This window comes from Silurus aristotelis, assembly GCF_946808225.1.
Source record: "Silurus aristotelis genome assembly, chromosome: 25".
Classification (NCBI taxonomy): Eukaryota; Metazoa; Chordata; class Actinopteri; order Siluriformes; family Siluridae; genus Silurus; species Silurus aristotelis.
The window spans coordinates 3,677,338-3,696,565 of NC_139598.1; the positions used below are offsets into that span (position 1 = coordinate 3,677,338).

Here is a 19,228-nt window from a genome sequence, read left to right on the forward strand (position 1 = left end):
GAGAAATGAATGGGGGCTGAATTCGTAGATACGAGACACAAAGTGATACACGGAGGGGCGTTACAGCAGAGCTTGCATAGAACAGATTCCCAGTTGTGCTTGTGGTGAAGTTTTGATAGTCATTTTAATATCTAAGACATGATACTGAACAGGCTTGACCCAAATCCCTCCCGACCCAAACCCCGAAAAAAAAACCTACTTAGCACCATGTGATGTCTATACAATGCACACGTTATCAAGTACTTCAATATTTTTTTATTATTATTATATATATTTTTAAAGGTATGCGCTGATGAGAACCTTAAAAACAGCTGTGATACTCAGCAGGGCACGAGCTGAACTTTGGGGGGAAAAAAAAATAAACAAAGGTTTTGCGTCCAAATCGAGGAAGGCACGTGGAGAAGATGGAGTTAGGCCTCAGACGTGGGCGTGGACCTCCTGTACTGGACGCACCGGGGGCGTTATTGCTTTGAGCGTGTTTCCCGGGCAACTTTGGCTGCTGTGACCGTGATGAAGCGGCGTCGGATCGAGCGTGAACGCCGGGCACGAGCGAGTGCGTGCGTGGCACTTTCGCGTGCCCGCCTGACACACGAGCTCGCTGACTGTGCCGAGAGAAGGCAGGCTCGGGCGCCGGTGTTCTAGCCGGTCCTCCTTGCACTTGATGGAGTACCAGGTGAGGAAGATGAAGACGAAGCCGACGAACTTGAGGCTCGCCGCCAGGCCAAAGTAGACGAAGCGAAACGAGGTGACGTCGTACTCCCAGCACGAGCCGTGCACTCCGCAGTCCTGCTGCCACAGCATGCACGTGGTGTCAATCACAGCGCCGAAGTAGATGGGCGTCGGTATGTAGGCTGCACACGAGGGAGAGAAATTAATACAGTCAATTAACCAGAATGTTCTTTGTAAAGACATGAATCTCCACAGGTCAGTATACTTCCATTATTGGATTTCTAAAATCCAGTGGTGGGCCGTCCATTTAACACCTAGGCCTACCTACACCAATCCACCTCTTAATACCATCATTATGACACCATCTGATTGGACAGAAACTACAAATACACTCGGCTGTGCTGAGAAACGTTAATGAAATTAAGATCATAGGCTTTGGGGAATAATTGAATACATATTCTTGGACATGAATATATTAAAACGTCAGTCAGTGATTCTGAGTTTAGGCCAGCAGAGAAAGCCTTGCTGGTCCACGATGGACTGCCATTACTAAAATCCTGTTTTAGTCAATAATGTTTGTGGAGCCTGGCATAATGCATATCACCAAATCTTTCTGTAACTGTATGTACAACCACTAGAGGTCGCCATTGCCCTGGCTGTACAGTAACAAGCCTAGGTTTTTTTTTTTATCAAACTCCTAAAACAAAATAATGAAACTAATAAAAACTTAAATCTACAATTTTTTAAAAAAAAATTTCCCTCACCCACCAGAATTAATCAATCAATTTGCTGATTATGTGCAAGTATGTTTCTATAGCCCTCTCGAACCACAAGCTTGGAGCTTTTACGAATAATGAATATACCAAAAAACACTGCTGCTAAAGAGAAACCATTAAATCATTTGTGCACAAACATCTGAAAAGTCAAGGAAGTTGGAAATCAATTAGACACAGATATTTGAAATAAATGACTGATTCCACCCAAATTATTTTCTTTTGTGTTCCTTGACTGATACTTGGTTGTGAATTCTATATTTGTTTTAATTAGTCCTTTTTATTGTACAACACTTTATAACAGCTCATTAGAAAAGGTGCTATATAAATTAACATTTGATTGAAATGCTCATTTATACTCAGTGGATTGTGTGTAATGTGCAAAATTTGCTGATTAGTGCTGACAGCTTTATGTCCTGGCAGCACATTTTTAGAAGCAAACTAACAAACAGTTTCTTATACATACCACCTGTGGCTCTGGGTTACTAAGTGGAATTGCTAATCGTGGGTTCAAGTCTTTGTTGGGCCCTTGAGAAAGGCTCTTAACCCCCTTTCGGCTCTTGGGTTGCTGTATTATGACGCTTCGCTCTGACCCCAGTTTTCTAACAAGCTGGGATATGCAAAGAAAATTATTTCACTGTGCTGTAGTGTATACGGGACAAGTAAAAGCCTGTTCTTCTATATAGTGCCTTTGCTGATCATAGACCTGAATGCAATCACACACACACACACACACACACACACACACACACACACACACACTAAAACCTCAGATTGCAAGTAACGCAGTTTACGAGTGCTTTGTAGTACGAGCAAAAAAATCCGATATACGAGCATCGAGCGAGACGTTTCTGATTAAAGTTTAGAAAAAAGGAGAGACTAGTGAATAAAAAAAAAAAAGTGAAAGCAGCAATTCGGGTGAAAGTTTTCCCAAAATCATAATGGAAGGAGACTCTACTTCGAAAAATTAACCCTCCTCCTCCACACCTCATCTCAGCCTCAGTCTCGATCAGCCTCGAGTCTTCTCAAAGGTACAGCAAAGATCATGTTTATTTATTTTAGATTTAGTTAACATCAAATGAAAAACCTCGATAAACGGACGTGGTTCTGTGGAAGAACCACAATGTATGGCTGGAAAAATCAGGTGTCCTTTTTTTTTATAAAGCATATATGATTCAAAATTTAACCTTAAACACCGAAAAGATTTTCTCTTTTAAATTTGTAAAATGTAGAGGGAAGTGAGGACAATATGCAAAGTGGAAACCGAACTGAAATTCTTGCCTGATTTCAGCATTATTTTTAAACCTCCATCTTGTTTCAGGTCTTCAACATATTTCAGTAACTGCAGCTGTTTGAAACGCACAAGACATTTGCGTTTCCTTCTGCCGACCAGAATGGAAACGAGATCACGGATCAGACCTGCCAGCGATTTTTGCATTAACAGAAAAACAGAAGCTGTGATGAGCATCTGGTACTTACCGAGTGTTCTCAGCAACACAAACTGCATTCCTAAAGCGAACGGCCTCTCCTGCTCTTCTACTGACCTACAAACACAATGAGATATGGAGGAATTACGTTACCGCACGGAAACCTATCCGTATTACTGAGTGTTGGATTCAAATCTTCTCTGCTATTTTCTCTTCTCATCATGCTGATGCAGAAGAACACTGATAATGGAGATGACCTACTGAGCAGAGTCACATTTTTAGAATCCAGGAGTCGGAAAAAGTTTAACGTTGATCAGTACTGATATCTATATCTAAACGTTTATCTTTACCAAAATAGTGTAGCATTAAAATGTAGCATTCTCAAAGAAAATTCTGATATTTAATTTAGAACATGATTGAAAATGATGCATGATTCTATGTAGAATGTGTGTGTTACACAGGTTTTACATATGGACCCATAGAGATTAGCAGGAGGTGAAAAGCATCGGACGTTTCCACCGTACCTGAGAGTGACGATGATGGCCGAGGGCTGCGCACAAGCAGTGATGAGTGTGACAATAAAGAGGAAGATGAGGAAGGGGATGAGTGTGTTGCAGGTGCGGTCGCACTTCCCAGACACGGCAAAACCATTCTCATTCAAGTAGGTCTTCACGATGACCAGTTGGAGCTGACTGCCTTGGCCACCGGCTGGAGGAGTGATGACTTGCCTGCTCTGCACACATGCACAGTCTGTGTAGTTTCTGGTCTGGGGAGGGGGAGGGGGAGGGGGAGAGAGAGAGAGAGAGAGAGAGAGAGAGAGAGAGAGAGAGAGAGAGAGAGAGAGAGAGAGAGAGAGAGAGAGAGAGAGAGAGAAATTTTTTAATTTTAAAACAAACATAACGTAGGGTCAGAGATTCGCCTCTAGAGGCCGCCCTTGTACTGTATACAGTACTGTATTTTAACAAATAGCCGATTCACCAATCAACTATCGGTGCCGTTTAATCAGCGAAATCAATGAATTGGTCGACCGCTAATATAAAATGCTAGAAAAATATAGATTCCTTGTAACAACAGGAATCTCAAAAACAAATAGGTGTAGTCTATATTTATTATCCTAGCAGAATGGGATATCTGGTGTTCAATCCATGCAACTGCATCACTATTGATTATTATTATTCTATGAATAAATAATTAATAGAATGCTGATCTTGCAAATCTTCCACCAGGCAATGACATTCCTTTAGTGCTTGGGCCCCTGACATTAATTAAAAGATTATATACAATTATCTCATCAATTATGAAATCATTGACATCAAGACACTCGCGATTACTGCTACCACATAAAATGGTGCCACATGAGATGGCTTTGGACTGAAGATTGCCAAACCGTTTTGCTCTCATGTCTCTATCAGTGAGCTGTTGATAAAGACTTCATGATGAAACACAGAATGATTGAAAAGGAATGGTTTTTCATTAGAGTCTGCTTCCTCTCAAGGTTTCTTGCTCAGGGAGATTATACATGCCACTGTCACCTCAATCTCTCGCTCATTTATTTTCTCAATCTATTTCTTTTTGTAACGCTGCTTCGTCTGATGTTAAAACCGCTACACGAATGATCAGTAATGCGACTGGCTTTACAAGGACAAGAGTTAGAAATTGATCTAGTTTAAATAACAGCATTCGTGTTTTTTTGTTTTTTTTTTATGTAGTACATTTGTTAAGCCTCACAGACCTGATAAACTTAAACTGGCATTCAGTTCATTGCCTTGCAGGTCTCAATCGAAATGATAAAAAGCTCCTTTTACAGCCTAAATCTTAAAAGCTGCTTTCTGAGTGCAAGGTATGTCTAAGATTTCCCTCAAAAGACTGCAAGGGTCAATGCTATACAGCCTCAGGCAAAGGAATTGTTCTACGAGTAAGAAAAACAGCCTCCCACTTGCCCCAGGAAATCAGCAACAATGGCATTTGCATTCATATGTATGCCGATGTATTCTTTGCTGCTTGGGGTCAGAGCTGAGGGTCACCAATGATACAGCCCCCTGGAGCAGAAAGGTTAAGGTTGTTTCTTAATAGGAGTAATAGTGGCAGGTTGGTGGTGCTGGGGCTTGAATCCCTGACCTTCTGATCAGGAATGTAAAACCTTAAATTTATACTTATCTCAGTCATTACTGTCTCTTTATTTATTTTATTTTAGGAGGTTTGACATTGTTAGGTATGTAATTAGAAAACAAGACATTGTATATCTTCTCAAACGTATTAGTTCAGAACGAAAACTCATTTTAATGTTACACTACAACTCTTAGTGTTTCTTATCTTCACTTTTCTTTTTGCAACTTTCCATAGCGTCTCAAGTGGCAGCATGAGGAATTACATAAGACACAACAGACATTTTGCCTCAGAAAAACGGGACTTCAGTGTAAAAAAAAACAAAGAAAATATCATTAAGCTATGAGAATGTAGAGACCAATATATAGTGGAGATAAAAATTTTCAGCTGAAAAGCTGAAAACGTTGAATTAAGAAAAAGGCCACCCCAGAGTCAAACCCAACTGAAAACACACTACAGTCACCGAACTGTTGAGTCTGAAGAAAAGTGGCGCAAGATCACACCAGAGAAGTGTGAAAGACTAGTGATGTCATGTGCCCATATAAGTCATTCAAACCAAGCGCCTGTAGATTCCCTACTAACTTTTGACTGCTACAACTTTTATTTGTAATCAATCTTAGTGCTACAATCTTTTCTGTTTGCTAATCTGGATCACTGTTCTCCACAAAATAAAAGTTTTTTGTTAAAGTGCCTTGGCTAGTTTGTAAAAACACTGTTCTACTAGCATAGTCTAGCCACAACACAAATTCCTTTGACTTTTGATTAATAAAGATTACATTATTTCTGAAAAAAATCAAGTATTAAAAAATTGTTTGCTAATTTTTATCTCCACTGTATAGTTTAGCATTTACACTCACCCTCACATTACCTGCTGTCAACACTCTAACAACCGTACCTTGGCTTATATAAAATAGAAACATACAACATTTTTGAGTATCGTAATGCCCTCACCCCCGTGCTGTCATTGCCAAATGCGGTGCAGCCTGCCAGGCAGGGGTTAAAGTAGGTGATGCCGTCAGAGCCGCAGACAGGCGCATACTCGTTCATCTTACATCCACAGTTTACATTGCAGCTGCCCGTCAGGTTTCTGTGGGTCAGCGTCAGAGTCGGCCTAGAGAGTGAATAAAGAGAAAGACAGAGAGACTAAGAGTCAGTAGGGATGGCAGGCAATTTCAAACAGAGCTACCTGCCCCTCCAGCTGACTTTGCGTTACATCAAGAGCAGATCCCGAGATTAAACCCAGCACAACATGAAGTGAAGGGTGGCAGAAAGAAATAAAAGAAATGCTCCACACTGTTGTCATTAATGTAAAGAAAGAAGTTCAACCATGCAGTTTTCCAACAAAACTGATTCCACTTAAGCCAATTTGTTATAAATATTAAACAAAACCACAAGATAAATAGGTGTTTTACTGGTCACCAGTGCTGTTAGGAAGCTGGGGTCAGAGCGCCATGATAAAGCACCCCTGGAGCACAGAGTGTTACGGGTCTTGCCCAAGGGTTTATGAGTGGCAGATTGACGATATTGCATCTGGAACCACTGAGCTACAGTACCAGTTTCCTGTCATACCATTTATTTATTTATATTTACCTTTCATTTAGTGGAACATCCAAGTAACAAGTAAATTCCTGTGTTTACATGCATTAGGACGAAGAAAAAAAAAAAAAAAAAAAAGAGTATTAGTTGTCACATATGAGGTGGCATCGAAAAGTTTTGAGACTAGTTTTGTAACACGCCAACAGATAGCAACACAAAGTTGCACGCACAGTCACAGGAAGCACCCACCTTTATAAGTCAGTGTGCCAAAAGACAGGATTCTGTGTGCACTTTTTATACTGGTCATGTGTAGCATCCAATATACAATATTTCTGTAAGGCCAAGTCATCGTACATTAGTATTTGACTTTACTAACACCCTGGTGTCTGAATAAGCACCGATCTCCACAAGCACACACTAAAAATCTAGTGGAACTTGAATCTGGATCTTCCCAGAAGCGCGGAAGTTCTTAAAACAGCAGATGTGGAATGGGATGCTTAAAAAGCACATACGACTTCAGAACTTCGCATGCTAATGCAAAGAGCCATAATATCAGACTAAGCGCGAAGCTATTTTGGATCGTGCCCTGACGAGACTGCTGTAATTATCCACCTCAGATTACACAGCACACTGATGCCACCAGATGCTTCATTACATAAGTACACAAGCAAATGAACGACAGATCGCCGTGAACGCGTGTTCTAGGCAAAGCACAATGACTCAGAGTTACAGAACAGCCTTTAATGTTTACCCTTTGACCTTTAGGTCACGAGGTGGACATTGTTTTATAGTGTGGGACGCTCTGGTTGTTAAGTGTCATCTGTAAAGTGCCGGTTCACTGTTGACATTCCACAGCTGCTTCCCTCACTCAGTTTTTTTCTCATGGTAGGGCCTCACAGTTTCATGTTATGTCTTCCGCAAACACACACACACACACACACACACACACACACACACACACACACACACACACACACACACACACAAACACAGCTACAAGTCAGACTGGCGCCTCTCTCAGCTTTGTGTAGAATTTCCGATTTGATAGTCTGTTCCTTTTTTGGAACAGTGGACGCTATTGAATTCTTTTTGCAAGAAAATGTTAAGCTGCTGATTGCATGTACAGAACGCTCCGGTACACACAGTCCTCTCGTCCTACATGAACCCATCTGTACTCTGTAAAACTGATTTAACCTGTGATAAAAAAAAAAAAAAAAAGAAGAAAATGCAAAGTAGCATACTCTCATTTGGCTTTCTGAACTGAAAAAAAGAAAGAAAAGCCAAACGAAGAACGAGATGCCACGCACCTGCATCCTGTACGTTTAAAACTGCGACCGTTTCAGCAGCGTGCGCTCAGTAACCTCAGAGCATTCTGCATGTCCTTGGTGCATTGCCGCTGACTCGAATATCCAGGCTTTATAACGTTTTAGGAGGTTTATAGGTGAAATAAAAAGAAGATTTAATCCCGGCCTGTCATTTCGCTGAGAAGATGTGAAAGAAGCCGGTGAATTGGAGGACATAAAAAAGGACAATAACGTGTCCCTTAGTGAAAATAAGCCTGTCTCAAGCATTGAAGCCCAACACAATGCTGACAGGGCTTTCTGTAACTCTTGACATTTTCCTTGAGCTTGATGTCATCCTGTTTAACGTATTACTTTCACACAAGGCTTTTTCGAATGTACGACAATCTACAATCGTCTCCATAGAACACGATAAATAAACAGTAAAATAAATTATTATGATTATAAAGAATAGAGAAACTATCGGCTATTAGCAAAAATCCATACCGATAGTTTTTCCGGCTTCCGGTCCGCTGTCGTAATAATAGTGACCTCTAGAGGCAAATCACTGACACCACGTGCTGTTTGTTTTTACACGTGGACTGCGTGCTTTACAGAAATAGCTATATTATTTATATCATATATAATTCATTCATTATATATTTATTCATTATTATATTCACATTTACTTTTGTTATTTTGTGATAAAGTTCAGTACTATTTTACATGGATTTTTTATATATTTTTTAATCCAGTATCCTTTTAAAAAAAACTATAATTTGGTTATTTATTATCGGCAAGTACGATCCAACCTAGCTATCGGTTGACCTCTAATTAGGAATTGTTTCAATGCTGCCCTGGCTTCCTGTTAAACAGTGTATTAAACTTAAAATCCTAATTTTTTGTGTACAAGGCAATACATAACCAGGCTCCTTCTTATTTATTGGACCTACATATACTATTTCTCTCTCTAAGATCATTGTCCACATTCTCCTTCGTTCTTCCTTGTATACGTTTGGAATCTATGGGATCTCGAGCTTTTAGCTACACTGCTCCTTAATCGTGGAATGTACTTTCTCGTGATCTTCGTGACAGTAATTTTTTTTCTACTTTAAAATCTGATCTGAAAATGCATGTTTTTAAATCTGCATATCACTGATGCTGTATACATACGTCTTATTGGTTGTATAGTGTTCAGTTATTTGAAACGGTTGTTAATTGTTTTGAGTTTTAACGGTATGCAAGGTGTCCTTGACTGTCACGTAAGACGGCCATTAAGAAATTGTATCGTGAATACTATTATTATACACGTGAAGACAGATCAATTTGAAAAAAATAAGTAAAATCGTATTTGTTTTCAATAAACGTCTTCCGTCTGCACTGTCCAGTAAAAAAAAAAAAAAAAAAAAAAAGGATAAATTAAAATAAGTTTTTTCCACTGCAAAATGTACTGAGACAACAGAGATATTCCAAAACAATAACGTCTTTTTTTGTTACGTGATGCAGTCATGTGACCCATTCTTATGTTTTTTAACACATGCAGTAGAGGGAATTGTATTGTTCTGTATTAAGCAATCAGGGGCATCATGGGAAATTTTATTTGCCTCTGTTTCTGTTGGTAGCTACTATGTGATGTGAGCAACAATCTCTGTTTGCTAAGTTTAAGTGCAATTTATGACAAATAAATAGTCTCTTATTTTGTGATTAACTTTTAGGGATATATTAATGGATATAAAATGTATGTTTTTCATCGATTTGTTTTGATGAAGCTGCCTTGTGGAAGGGGTCCACGGTTTATTGCCCTATACAAACAAAATTACCGAAAAGTGTATGCAAGCATGGGCATTACAAAATGAGCATAAGATGCCATGAGTGCAGAGACTGCAGATCTCCTTCACTTAGCCCTTCATGTGCTCCTTCTATCTTACAAAAAAAGCTTACATGAACCAGACTGCTTTGCTCTGACTACAATCATCAATAGCGTATATTAATCGTAAATAAATCTAATCTTTTCATGTGATTATTTAATTAATACAACATATGCTACACTTACACCAGCAATATTATATGGCACAGCATCATGTGCAGGTTTCTTTCTTTGTTTTTCTTTTCTTTATTCTTTTTTCCATCCAAAAAGACCAAGCTTAGTGCAGTTCAGAAAGCGTGTGAATACGCTAGTTTGAATCTTTTTTTATTATACATGCACATGAGCACAGTTTTGTCACCATCACTACTGATGTTTTCTCAGTCATTCGTCTTACCCGGTGGTATACGGGATGTTGATGCCCCCCAGATTGATGCTCTCACAACCCACGATGAAGAGCGTGGAAAAGCACAGCAGCGACACTCCGCTGCAGATCATCGCCAGCTTGGCCGACTCACGAGCTCCGAGCTTCAGTTTCTTGATGATGTAGCCACCCAGAACGATGCCCACACCAGCACTAGGTACTATAATCACTCCTGAAACAGAACACAGATTTAATATTTATATTAAAAAAAAAAAAAAAAAAAAAAAAGACTTTTCTTTACAATTTAGCAGCATGTCTGAGGGAAATGTTCATTCAACGGTTCCAAGTGAAACATTAAAAGGAATTTATTATGAAAGTCAAAGCTGACTGCTGACACTGTGAGGTCACTGTGCAGATCTGCACGTCTGCCTCCCGGCCTGCCCTACGCCAGAGCTCATCATCTGCAAAACGTACGACGCGTGGCAGAGGGAGAGCGGCGCAACAGCTGTGCCACACTGGATTATCGTTTCCATCTCCCGCTTTCTCACACGCACAGGCGAACTCAAAAACAGATGAGTTACATCATCAGTCTGCTGATCTGAAGAACACACTTGCTTCTGTTGGGATTGCACACTCAGTCGGGCTTCGGCAGGCGACAAAAACACGCACACACACACACACACACACTCACTGTAAATATGTGCACTGAGGAGACAACTTAGACCCTTTCCACTCCCTTCTGGCTAAAATTAAACACAAGTGTGTCAAATGCAACTCTGGGTGATGAGACAGAGAGCGAGACAGAGAGGGAGAGGGTGGAAAGATTTTAAACAAAGAAACTCTTCAGGCCAGAGTGTTATGTGAAACTCCACATGGTTGTCAGTGCAGCTGACGCAAGAGCTCAGATCACGTTAAACAATCGCTTTCGGTCTTTTTTTTCAAAATATAGGCTGAAAACTAAAGAGGTAATAATAATAATAATAATATAGGAGTTTATATAATGTAATAAAGGAAGCTAAACATGCTTTATTTGCTGTTTGGGGGGGAAAATACTTTACAGTTTATTTACACTACCAAATTGTGCAAAGACACAACATCAGAGTAAGGCTGACTACAGGATTTAGCTCAATTGTCATTCCTTTAATAATCTGCTCATTAGGCAGAGAAACCCTACCGAGACAAGTGCGCTTATACAATACATCTGTTCTGAAATACAATGATTTTTTTCAAAAAAAAAATTAAAAAACCAAAAACAACAGGATATGCTGAAAGATGTGTTCTTTTATATACTGCCAAATAACAAGGATGGAAGATATTTCATTAAAAGGAACATTCGTTATGATTAGCACTTAGTACGTATTCCCCATAATGGTAAAGTGGGTGTGTTTGACTATACACACTTTCGATTTCCCTGCACGAATTCACACTTTTGGACTTAAATCACTAAATTTGGATACACCATCATAATGTATAAATCGGTTTAGGAACATAAATCCAGAGATTTGTTTCTTAAACCTCTGCAATTTAATTATTCATCCTTAATAATAACCTTCAAGAAATTTTTTTTTTAATTTGAGGCATTTCTACTCTATTGGGATTTCATGTAACATCAGATAACATTTTGAAAGTTAATGAGAAGAATAATCTTCAGTAATCCATTCCCAGACTAACAAGACTGCTATCTGAGAAGGCATCCCCCAGGTTAAATATATATCATCTCTAATCAAGACACCATAGTCATGGTAACCAAACCATTTATTTTCACTTCTCTGTAAAACCTACCAATGCACAGACAAGCGGTATGTTAATGAACAGGATGCTGGCACCATTATACATGTTCATTCTTGTTTTCCCTTCCACAGGAACAGCATATGGTCTTTAATTCAATATCTGCAGGAAACGGCTCGCTGTGTGGATCACACAAATCCCAACTGCTATATTTAAACCAACCATTTTAATATATTTAAATATTAATTATGATCAATAAAATCAACCAATCAATCAATGGAATAAATCAACCAATCAAGCAGTCAGTCAACTCACAATGACAACACAATGTCAACTCAGCAAAAAATACCATCCATCACTCTTTAGCCCATGATATCTATAGAGAGTAGCGCAGTGGCGCTTTAGTCTTTTATTCCGTGAGAAAGTTGCTGTTTTTTGGGTCAACAGTGAAGCTATAGATCTTTATAAAATGTCTTTACTTCCTTACTGTGGTAGAGCAATGTCTGTTTGTGATGTCTCACAAACGAATGAGAAATTATTTCACCTGTACATTCAATGTTTTGCATGATAGTAACCACATTTGCACATAAGTAGTGCAATGCCATAATTGGCAGATTTTTTTTAAACACATGCGAAGCATTATCACATCATCACGCACCAGGGCCAACCTATATAACAGCATAAATCCAGTGTTAAAAACTGAGAATATTTATTCCCATTAAACAGTGCAGAACTAATACAGAAGCCTGAAAAATGTTTACACAAAGACAATTCTATACAGTTCTAAGTTTGACCTTGGTATTGGATCTCATACAGCGCTCACTGTGGAGACCCCAAGAGGTAGAATTAATCTCTGACCTCTCCACTGCTACCTGGCCCTTCACCAGGTCTGAAAGAGAAAGCATCTGTGCTGCTTCGTTAAGTCGTAGCCATATGTCAGGGCCAGATACACATTCTGAGAGATTGACTTAACCCCTTTCTGTAGCAAGCTCTTTAGATAATGAGATAGAAAGTAAAATGATCAGAGCAAGCATTTTAAAATGCATTCAGGCCATTCTGGGAGGAAGCAAATAAAAGTTGGCTAGGGTTCAGGCCAGGAGTTTGGCTCGGGATTTTACGCAGTAACGACACCACAATTCACTTTTTACTTATAATGACTCTGTTTTGCCTGTGCAGGCTCGAGTGGAAAGAGCTATAAAAGGAAACTCATCACACCATTCATGCATCTGATCACTATTATCTGATGTGTAAATTAGCATGCTGTGGCAGGATCGGAGTTGTGACTCACGTGAGGACTGTGATGGAAGGATGTGGAAAAGTGGTGAGAACTGAAATTGAAAGTGATATTTGAGTGATAACGTCGGCGGATCGAGTACCTGTATAGATGCTGGCGTTGGAAGCAGGAATCCCGAACTGCGATTCAATGAATTTGGGGATGAAGGTGATGAAAGCGGTGACAATGGCGCTCTCGGCCGTGTAGGAGAGACTCACAAAGAGGAAGGTCATGTTGCTTAGGATCTTCACAGCCGCCTTTGGGAGCTCTGCGAGAGAAACACAAGCGTCAGGGATTCTGCTGAGGCTCGTTATTCGACCCAACAGAGCCGCATCCGTTCCTTCAGTTCCCTCGTGTCCTCTTGCACTTGCATTTCATCTTTTTGGTCTTTTAGTATTTCCACCGAATCGCACGGGCAAGCTGGGCTAAAGCAGACTAAGAAACCGGATTTTACACAGAGACGTCTACCAAAATGGTCTAAATGCCGCTAAGTAATCGATTGAAAGTTTTACCTGTGCGTAACCGCAACCAATTTAACCTTGGACAAGACAAAGTGTGTCAATAAAACAATAGAAAGTCACCAATTAGAAAATGTTTGGTATATCGTGTGCTTGCAGGAGCTATCAATCATGAGGGAAGCCCATATTTACGTTTTATGTATGAAATAAATACAATGCAGTTATGGGAAATAATCAAGAGCAAGTGATATAATGGGTTACCACACTGTAACTGATTATTTTTTAATAACAGCACGTCCATTCCGAACACTTTTTCTTCTTAACTAATAAACAACATCCGTTAAAAGATCAGTTAATAAAGCTTCCACAAAACAAGTCAGTTCTTGTAAAAATGAAAAAAGTGAGGGGGGAAAAAACCCCACCAATAAACTGCAGAGGATGTGGATTAATGTGGATAATAAACAAGAGAACTTAATTATATCAACCAAACAAGTCAGTGTACGAGTTGCTACTACAAAAATTAGATTGTATTAATAATAGTTAATGTCGTGTAATGTACAAGCATATCCATGTAAACCTGTGAATAAAGATGCAACTTGTAAGTACACACTTTTTAAAACAATGTATTTTCTAAGTTTTCGTCCCGAAATGTAATCTGATGAAAAAAATCACTTTAATGAAATCAATACCATTTTTTGCATTAGAGATTTTTTGAATTCACATAAAACACAGCAGCTCATCATGAAGACATGAGCAGTAAGAGGATGCACAGGATCTGCTCATGCCAACAGCCCATTTACTGCAGTGGTTAATCTCATGATTTAGGATCTGCCATATAAATGACTCCAATCATAACACGGAGCAGAAACTCTATATATTTTTATGTGAGAAATGCTGGGGAAAAATAGAAGCCCATAGCATGTGTCAAATATTTAATAATAATACAGAGCCATTATCTGATTGCCACTTTAATAAACAGCTAATGGACATGCTGTGAGTTAAAAAATAAAAAAAAACAATAAATGTATTTATTATGCCATGTTTTATTGAGTTTCTGTTGAAGCCTGAGGTGTTGTTCAACTCGATAACACTTGTTCATCGACATGGTCACACAGCGATAACACGTTCTAGGATTATAATAAACCTCCTCATCAGCAGCCCAACTGCTTCATTGCTCTTCATACCTTTAGGAGCAGATCATTGTGGTCGATGAGCTCGCTTGGCAATTAGCAGGTTTCGTGCCCTCCGGTTACCATGGTAATTTGAAGGATTTTTCATTTGTTCCTGAATTCTGACTCACAGAACGCACTGCCTCTCTAAACGCTTTACCTTGTAATTAATACATTTAAACCCTGCATATAAGTAGCATATCGAAGGAATTAGCTCTCGAGTTGTGCACATGCAAGTCAAAGGCCGTGAAGGGAGGTTTAACTGAACATGCTAACAGGGAACCTGAGGCTTTTCTGCCGCAGTAATGCTACATGGAACTAATAATGCTAATACAAGTAGTTTATACTGAGGCACAGCCGACTACAGGATAAGAAACGTGTCTTGTGCAGCACAAACTACATTTAAATGCCTGCAAAAGAAAAGAACACAAGTTTGCACCAGTTTTCAGAAAAGGGCCTTCATGCTGCTTTAGCGCCCACAAAACCGGTGGGTTACATAATGAATGCTTATATCTTTTACCTCAGCTCATCAATTAATGTCCTTTCCTTGGGGCCTGTTTCAAAGCAGCTGTGCCATCAGAAATAAAAAAAAATCGCTAACATATAAGCGGAGAACAGATCCGTGTTCTTTGGCGATCCGAAGGCGTCCTCCCGGGAGCTCATTTAAAGGAAACACGGGTGGCCTTCTTGACTCACAGAGAACACGCCTGCTATTTATCTGAGAATCTCCCTACGATAACTTCCTTCATTTAGAAGAAGCCTCGGCATAACTGGACTGTTTATACATACATACATACATATATACACACATATATACACACACACACACACACACCGCTCTAGATTTCTGATGTCAACCCATGGAATCTTCTGCACTTAAAAGTAGAGATGAACCTCATTGGCTTGTCCTCCTAACAAAGACTGACCTTTAATGTCCTTCCCGAAGCCCATAGAAGAGGTCACTGTTTGACCTTTGCTGTTGGATTTCTCCTTCATGACATCATCCTCGCTGGTTGCATCTTCGTCGGTCCCGAGCTTTTTCTTCTTCTTTTTCTGGCGAGGGGGTAGCTTCTTGGGGAAGGTGAACATGGGGAAAATTACCAGCAGCATGGCGATGGCGCATAGCAAAAAACCGCTCCACCTGACGAGAAAAGAGCTCTGAATGTAATCGTCTTTATATTTGCCCTTTATTTTTACTTGCAAAGACGTACAATTAGGAAAACTCTTACCAGTTGCCTACGAAGCGAGGGTCACTCTGGTCAATACTGACTAAGGTTTTGGGATCCACATAAAAGCCAATGAGGACTCCTCCTAGGAGATACCCGGCTGCAGGGCCCAGAGCACCCATCACATACATGATAGCTGTAAACACATACACATACAATTACCATTCAACATTCACGTCTAATACCAACCATTATATCCACCAAATAAAGGGTTTCAATGTTTTTTCCAAATTTGGTTATAAACCAAGTTACTCATTCACTTCCTCTCATGCATTATTTGGCAAATAATGCATGATAAAATAAACACAAAAACTCTTTTAGCTCTAAATTAAAAAAAATATATATTTTTTTAAAAACAAATAATTAAGCACTGTCCTTCCAAATGACATTATGTTTTTAACTGGAATAAAACAAGGCTGGTTTTAAAGGAAGCAAGGTCACTTTGTTGTCAATCTATTGTTGTGTGCACATGACTTTTATTACGCATTGTAAGTAAGTACAGCTATAATGCAATGTGACTAGTGGAGCAGGACTTTACAGCTGCAGATAATCTAAAAGCTGGGTGCATGCAAGCAAGAAGAAAGCAGCAAACTCTCAGTACAGTATGTTCATTAGTTATAACAACTCTGATGGAGGAGTCCAAATCTGGCACATACAGATTTCTCTGTGTCCAATCATTTCACCATTACCTCTTGCCTTCCAGGTCTTTTTCTAGTCTTCCTAAAGTGCATTTATCCAAGGTCTCATTTACAATAAGCACGTTTTAGTTTTTATTGGTGATTCTGTAATGGACAGTCTTTTTTTCCCCCCTCCAGGTTTTCTTCCACGTTTTTTTCCAGACTGTTTCAGCAAACCACTGAAACCTCTGGCTTGTTCATTATCTTCTGTAAACCCTTCTGTACAAATGTAATTAAATATCAAAGTGCATAACACTAAGCTCACTTCTCGAGTACTAATTACGCTGCATTGTGGAAAGTCTGCGAGCTGAAATGTCAATAATAGTCACCTCTGGCAATTCTTTTAAGCCATAAAAATCAGTTATGCAACATTGACTCACTTACAGCCAATGGGTCAGTGCTGAGTCCGTTCAGTTAAAAGGTATTTAGTGGCCCAGCACGAAAATGCAATTCAGTCTGAAATGAATGTGTCCATCATAAATAAAAAAAAAAAGGCAGTAGCCTGTGCGCCATCCATCACTGTTCTCAAAGGTGAAAAAAATAAATAAATAATAAAATATATATAAACAACATACTGGGCTTAAACCCATTACTTCCTATTATGCTACATTAAGATAATTTATTGGAAAACCATTTTTAACATTAGCAACAACCGATTCTCTTCATTACGTCTCTATATTGTGTTTTGTCAGTTGCATGAACAGATGTGGCACTGACTCAATTAACCTTTAATTGGGAAGAGAAAAGGATTTTTCCATAATATGCTGATATCATTTTAACGCCATGAAGCTCAACAAATATATGCTAAATAGGCAAAAGTCCCTAATGTAAAATATATGCTGATATTAAAAGTCCCCACATATTGACATTATGTGAATATGTTGAGCTTTTAAAGCTCTGACTGCATGTTATATTACATGGCATTTGATGCAATCCTCAGACTTAAATTAAATGCAGAGGCACTGAAAACTGGTATTTTGGTTATTTAAAAAAAAAAAAACTAAATATATTTGTTAGAATGTGGACACGCAATCGTTTTTTTTAAATTAGTTCATGTGCTGTAATGCGTCTAATATAAGTACAGATTTTCACCTCTACGGATTACATGTGGTTCGTACCGACATCAGTCTTACTCACAAAGAAGGATCTCTCTGGCATTCTCAAAGCTCACTGAGGTGAGCTGCATAAGATTAGCCTATTTTTTCACATTAACATATTTCCATTATGAGACTGTTCTGTTTGCACAGTGTTCACAGACCTGATCATCTCAGCTCCTCAAACATTCCATTTAAAATATTAATGCATTAGGTAAAAGATATCAAATACATTTTTATTTTAAATACTGTTAAAAAAAGTATATTCACTGGATCCCATGAACACTGGGAGTTTAGTGACGTTGAAGTGTTCACTGTGCTGGCCATAAAGCAATTCTCTTAGACCCAAGACAATGTGCGACGGCTGAAATCTCATTGGATAGAAACTCAAACAAAAAAACTCACACTTGATTCCGATCACGTTTTTATGCTTCACGGTGCCAGCACCAAACGGATCTTGCTAGATTCTCGCAGTTCTACCTTTTCAGCTAAAAAACAATCTCTACACATACACATTTTCAACAAAGGCAAATTAATCTTTGGGAAAATGTTAAATTAAAAGATTAATTTGCAAATTAATCTTTGGGAAAATGTTACGACTCACTCACACACTCACACACTCACACACACACACTGGGGGGAGTGGTGGCTCCAGTGGTTAAGGCGCTGGATTACTGATCGGAAGGTCGGGGGTTCAAGCCCCGGTATTGCCAAGCTGCCACTCTTGGGCCCTTGAGCAAGGCCCTTAACCCTCTGTGTGCTCCAGGGGCGCCGTATCATGGCCAACCCTGCGCTCTGACCCCAGCTTCCAAGCAAGCTGGGATATGCATGAAACAACATTTCACTGTGCTGTAATGTATATGTGACAAATAAAGGCTATTCTATTCTGGCTATTCCATTACACTGTTCACAGTGCGTATGCAATAAGCAATGCCTAAATATGTGGTGTGTAAGCAGTGTGCTACTGATCCACTGCTTCCGAGAGCCACAGATTTTCCTACGGGTCGTACATAACGTTATATTTCTCAACAAATTATTATATTCTAATTAATTGTACTATATAATTATATTACCTCAAAAAAAAGCATCATCTATTGTGCAGCCTTCTTGCTCCCAGAACACCAGATGGTCATAGGATTATCATTTTCTGCAAATGATCAGCCCCATCTGACTTACAATTTCAGTTATTTTAAGGGGGGGGTTACTGCATTTTCATGACAATCCGTTTTCATTTCAACCATGAACTGTGCGCCATCAATTTAATTCAATGCGTTCAGCACAGCAAAAATAAACTCAACAAACATTAAAACCATACAAATATTCGCCACTTCACTAATGATTGAATGAATGCTTCCTTTCAGTCCTGTACTAAAGATAATCTAGCAGATGTACAATATTTAATTAAAAAGGGAGGGCAAAATGACGTATCATGATATCTTCTGCTTGAAACATTCTTTCTGAACTGAGACATTCAGTGGCATTCAATTTGCAGATAGACGTGATCACTCAATGGATCACTCTGTCTATTGGTCAGCACACTTCTTGGCAACAAAAAAAAAAGAAATAAATCAGAAGTCTTGACCA

The 19,228-nt window shown here is 39.1% G+C and overlaps 1 protein-coding gene across 1 annotated transcript in view; it reads right to left on the reverse strand.

The window, feature by feature from the left end:
• Positions 1-236: 236 nt before the first annotated feature.
• Positions 237-19,228, reverse strand: part of slco5a1 (solute carrier organic anion transporter family member 5A1) — a 40,244-nt gene continuing 21,252 nt past the window's right edge. The window contains exons 3-10 of the mRNA XM_083530162.1: positions 15,877-16,009; positions 15,574-15,788; positions 13,124-13,288; positions 10,053-10,251; positions 5,927-6,086; positions 3,394-3,635; positions 2,922-2,986; positions 237-851 (exon numbers count right to left, since the gene is read on the reverse strand). Of these exons, the coding sequence (XP_083386288.1) occupies positions 418-851; positions 2,922-2,986; positions 3,394-3,635; positions 5,927-6,086; positions 10,053-10,251; positions 13,124-13,288; positions 15,574-15,788; positions 15,877-16,009 (1,613 nt within the window). The 3' untranslated portion in view covers positions 237-417. The remainder of the gene's footprint in view (positions 852-2,921; positions 2,987-3,393; positions 3,636-5,926; positions 6,087-10,052; positions 10,252-13,123; positions 13,289-15,573; positions 15,789-15,876; positions 16,010-19,228) is intronic.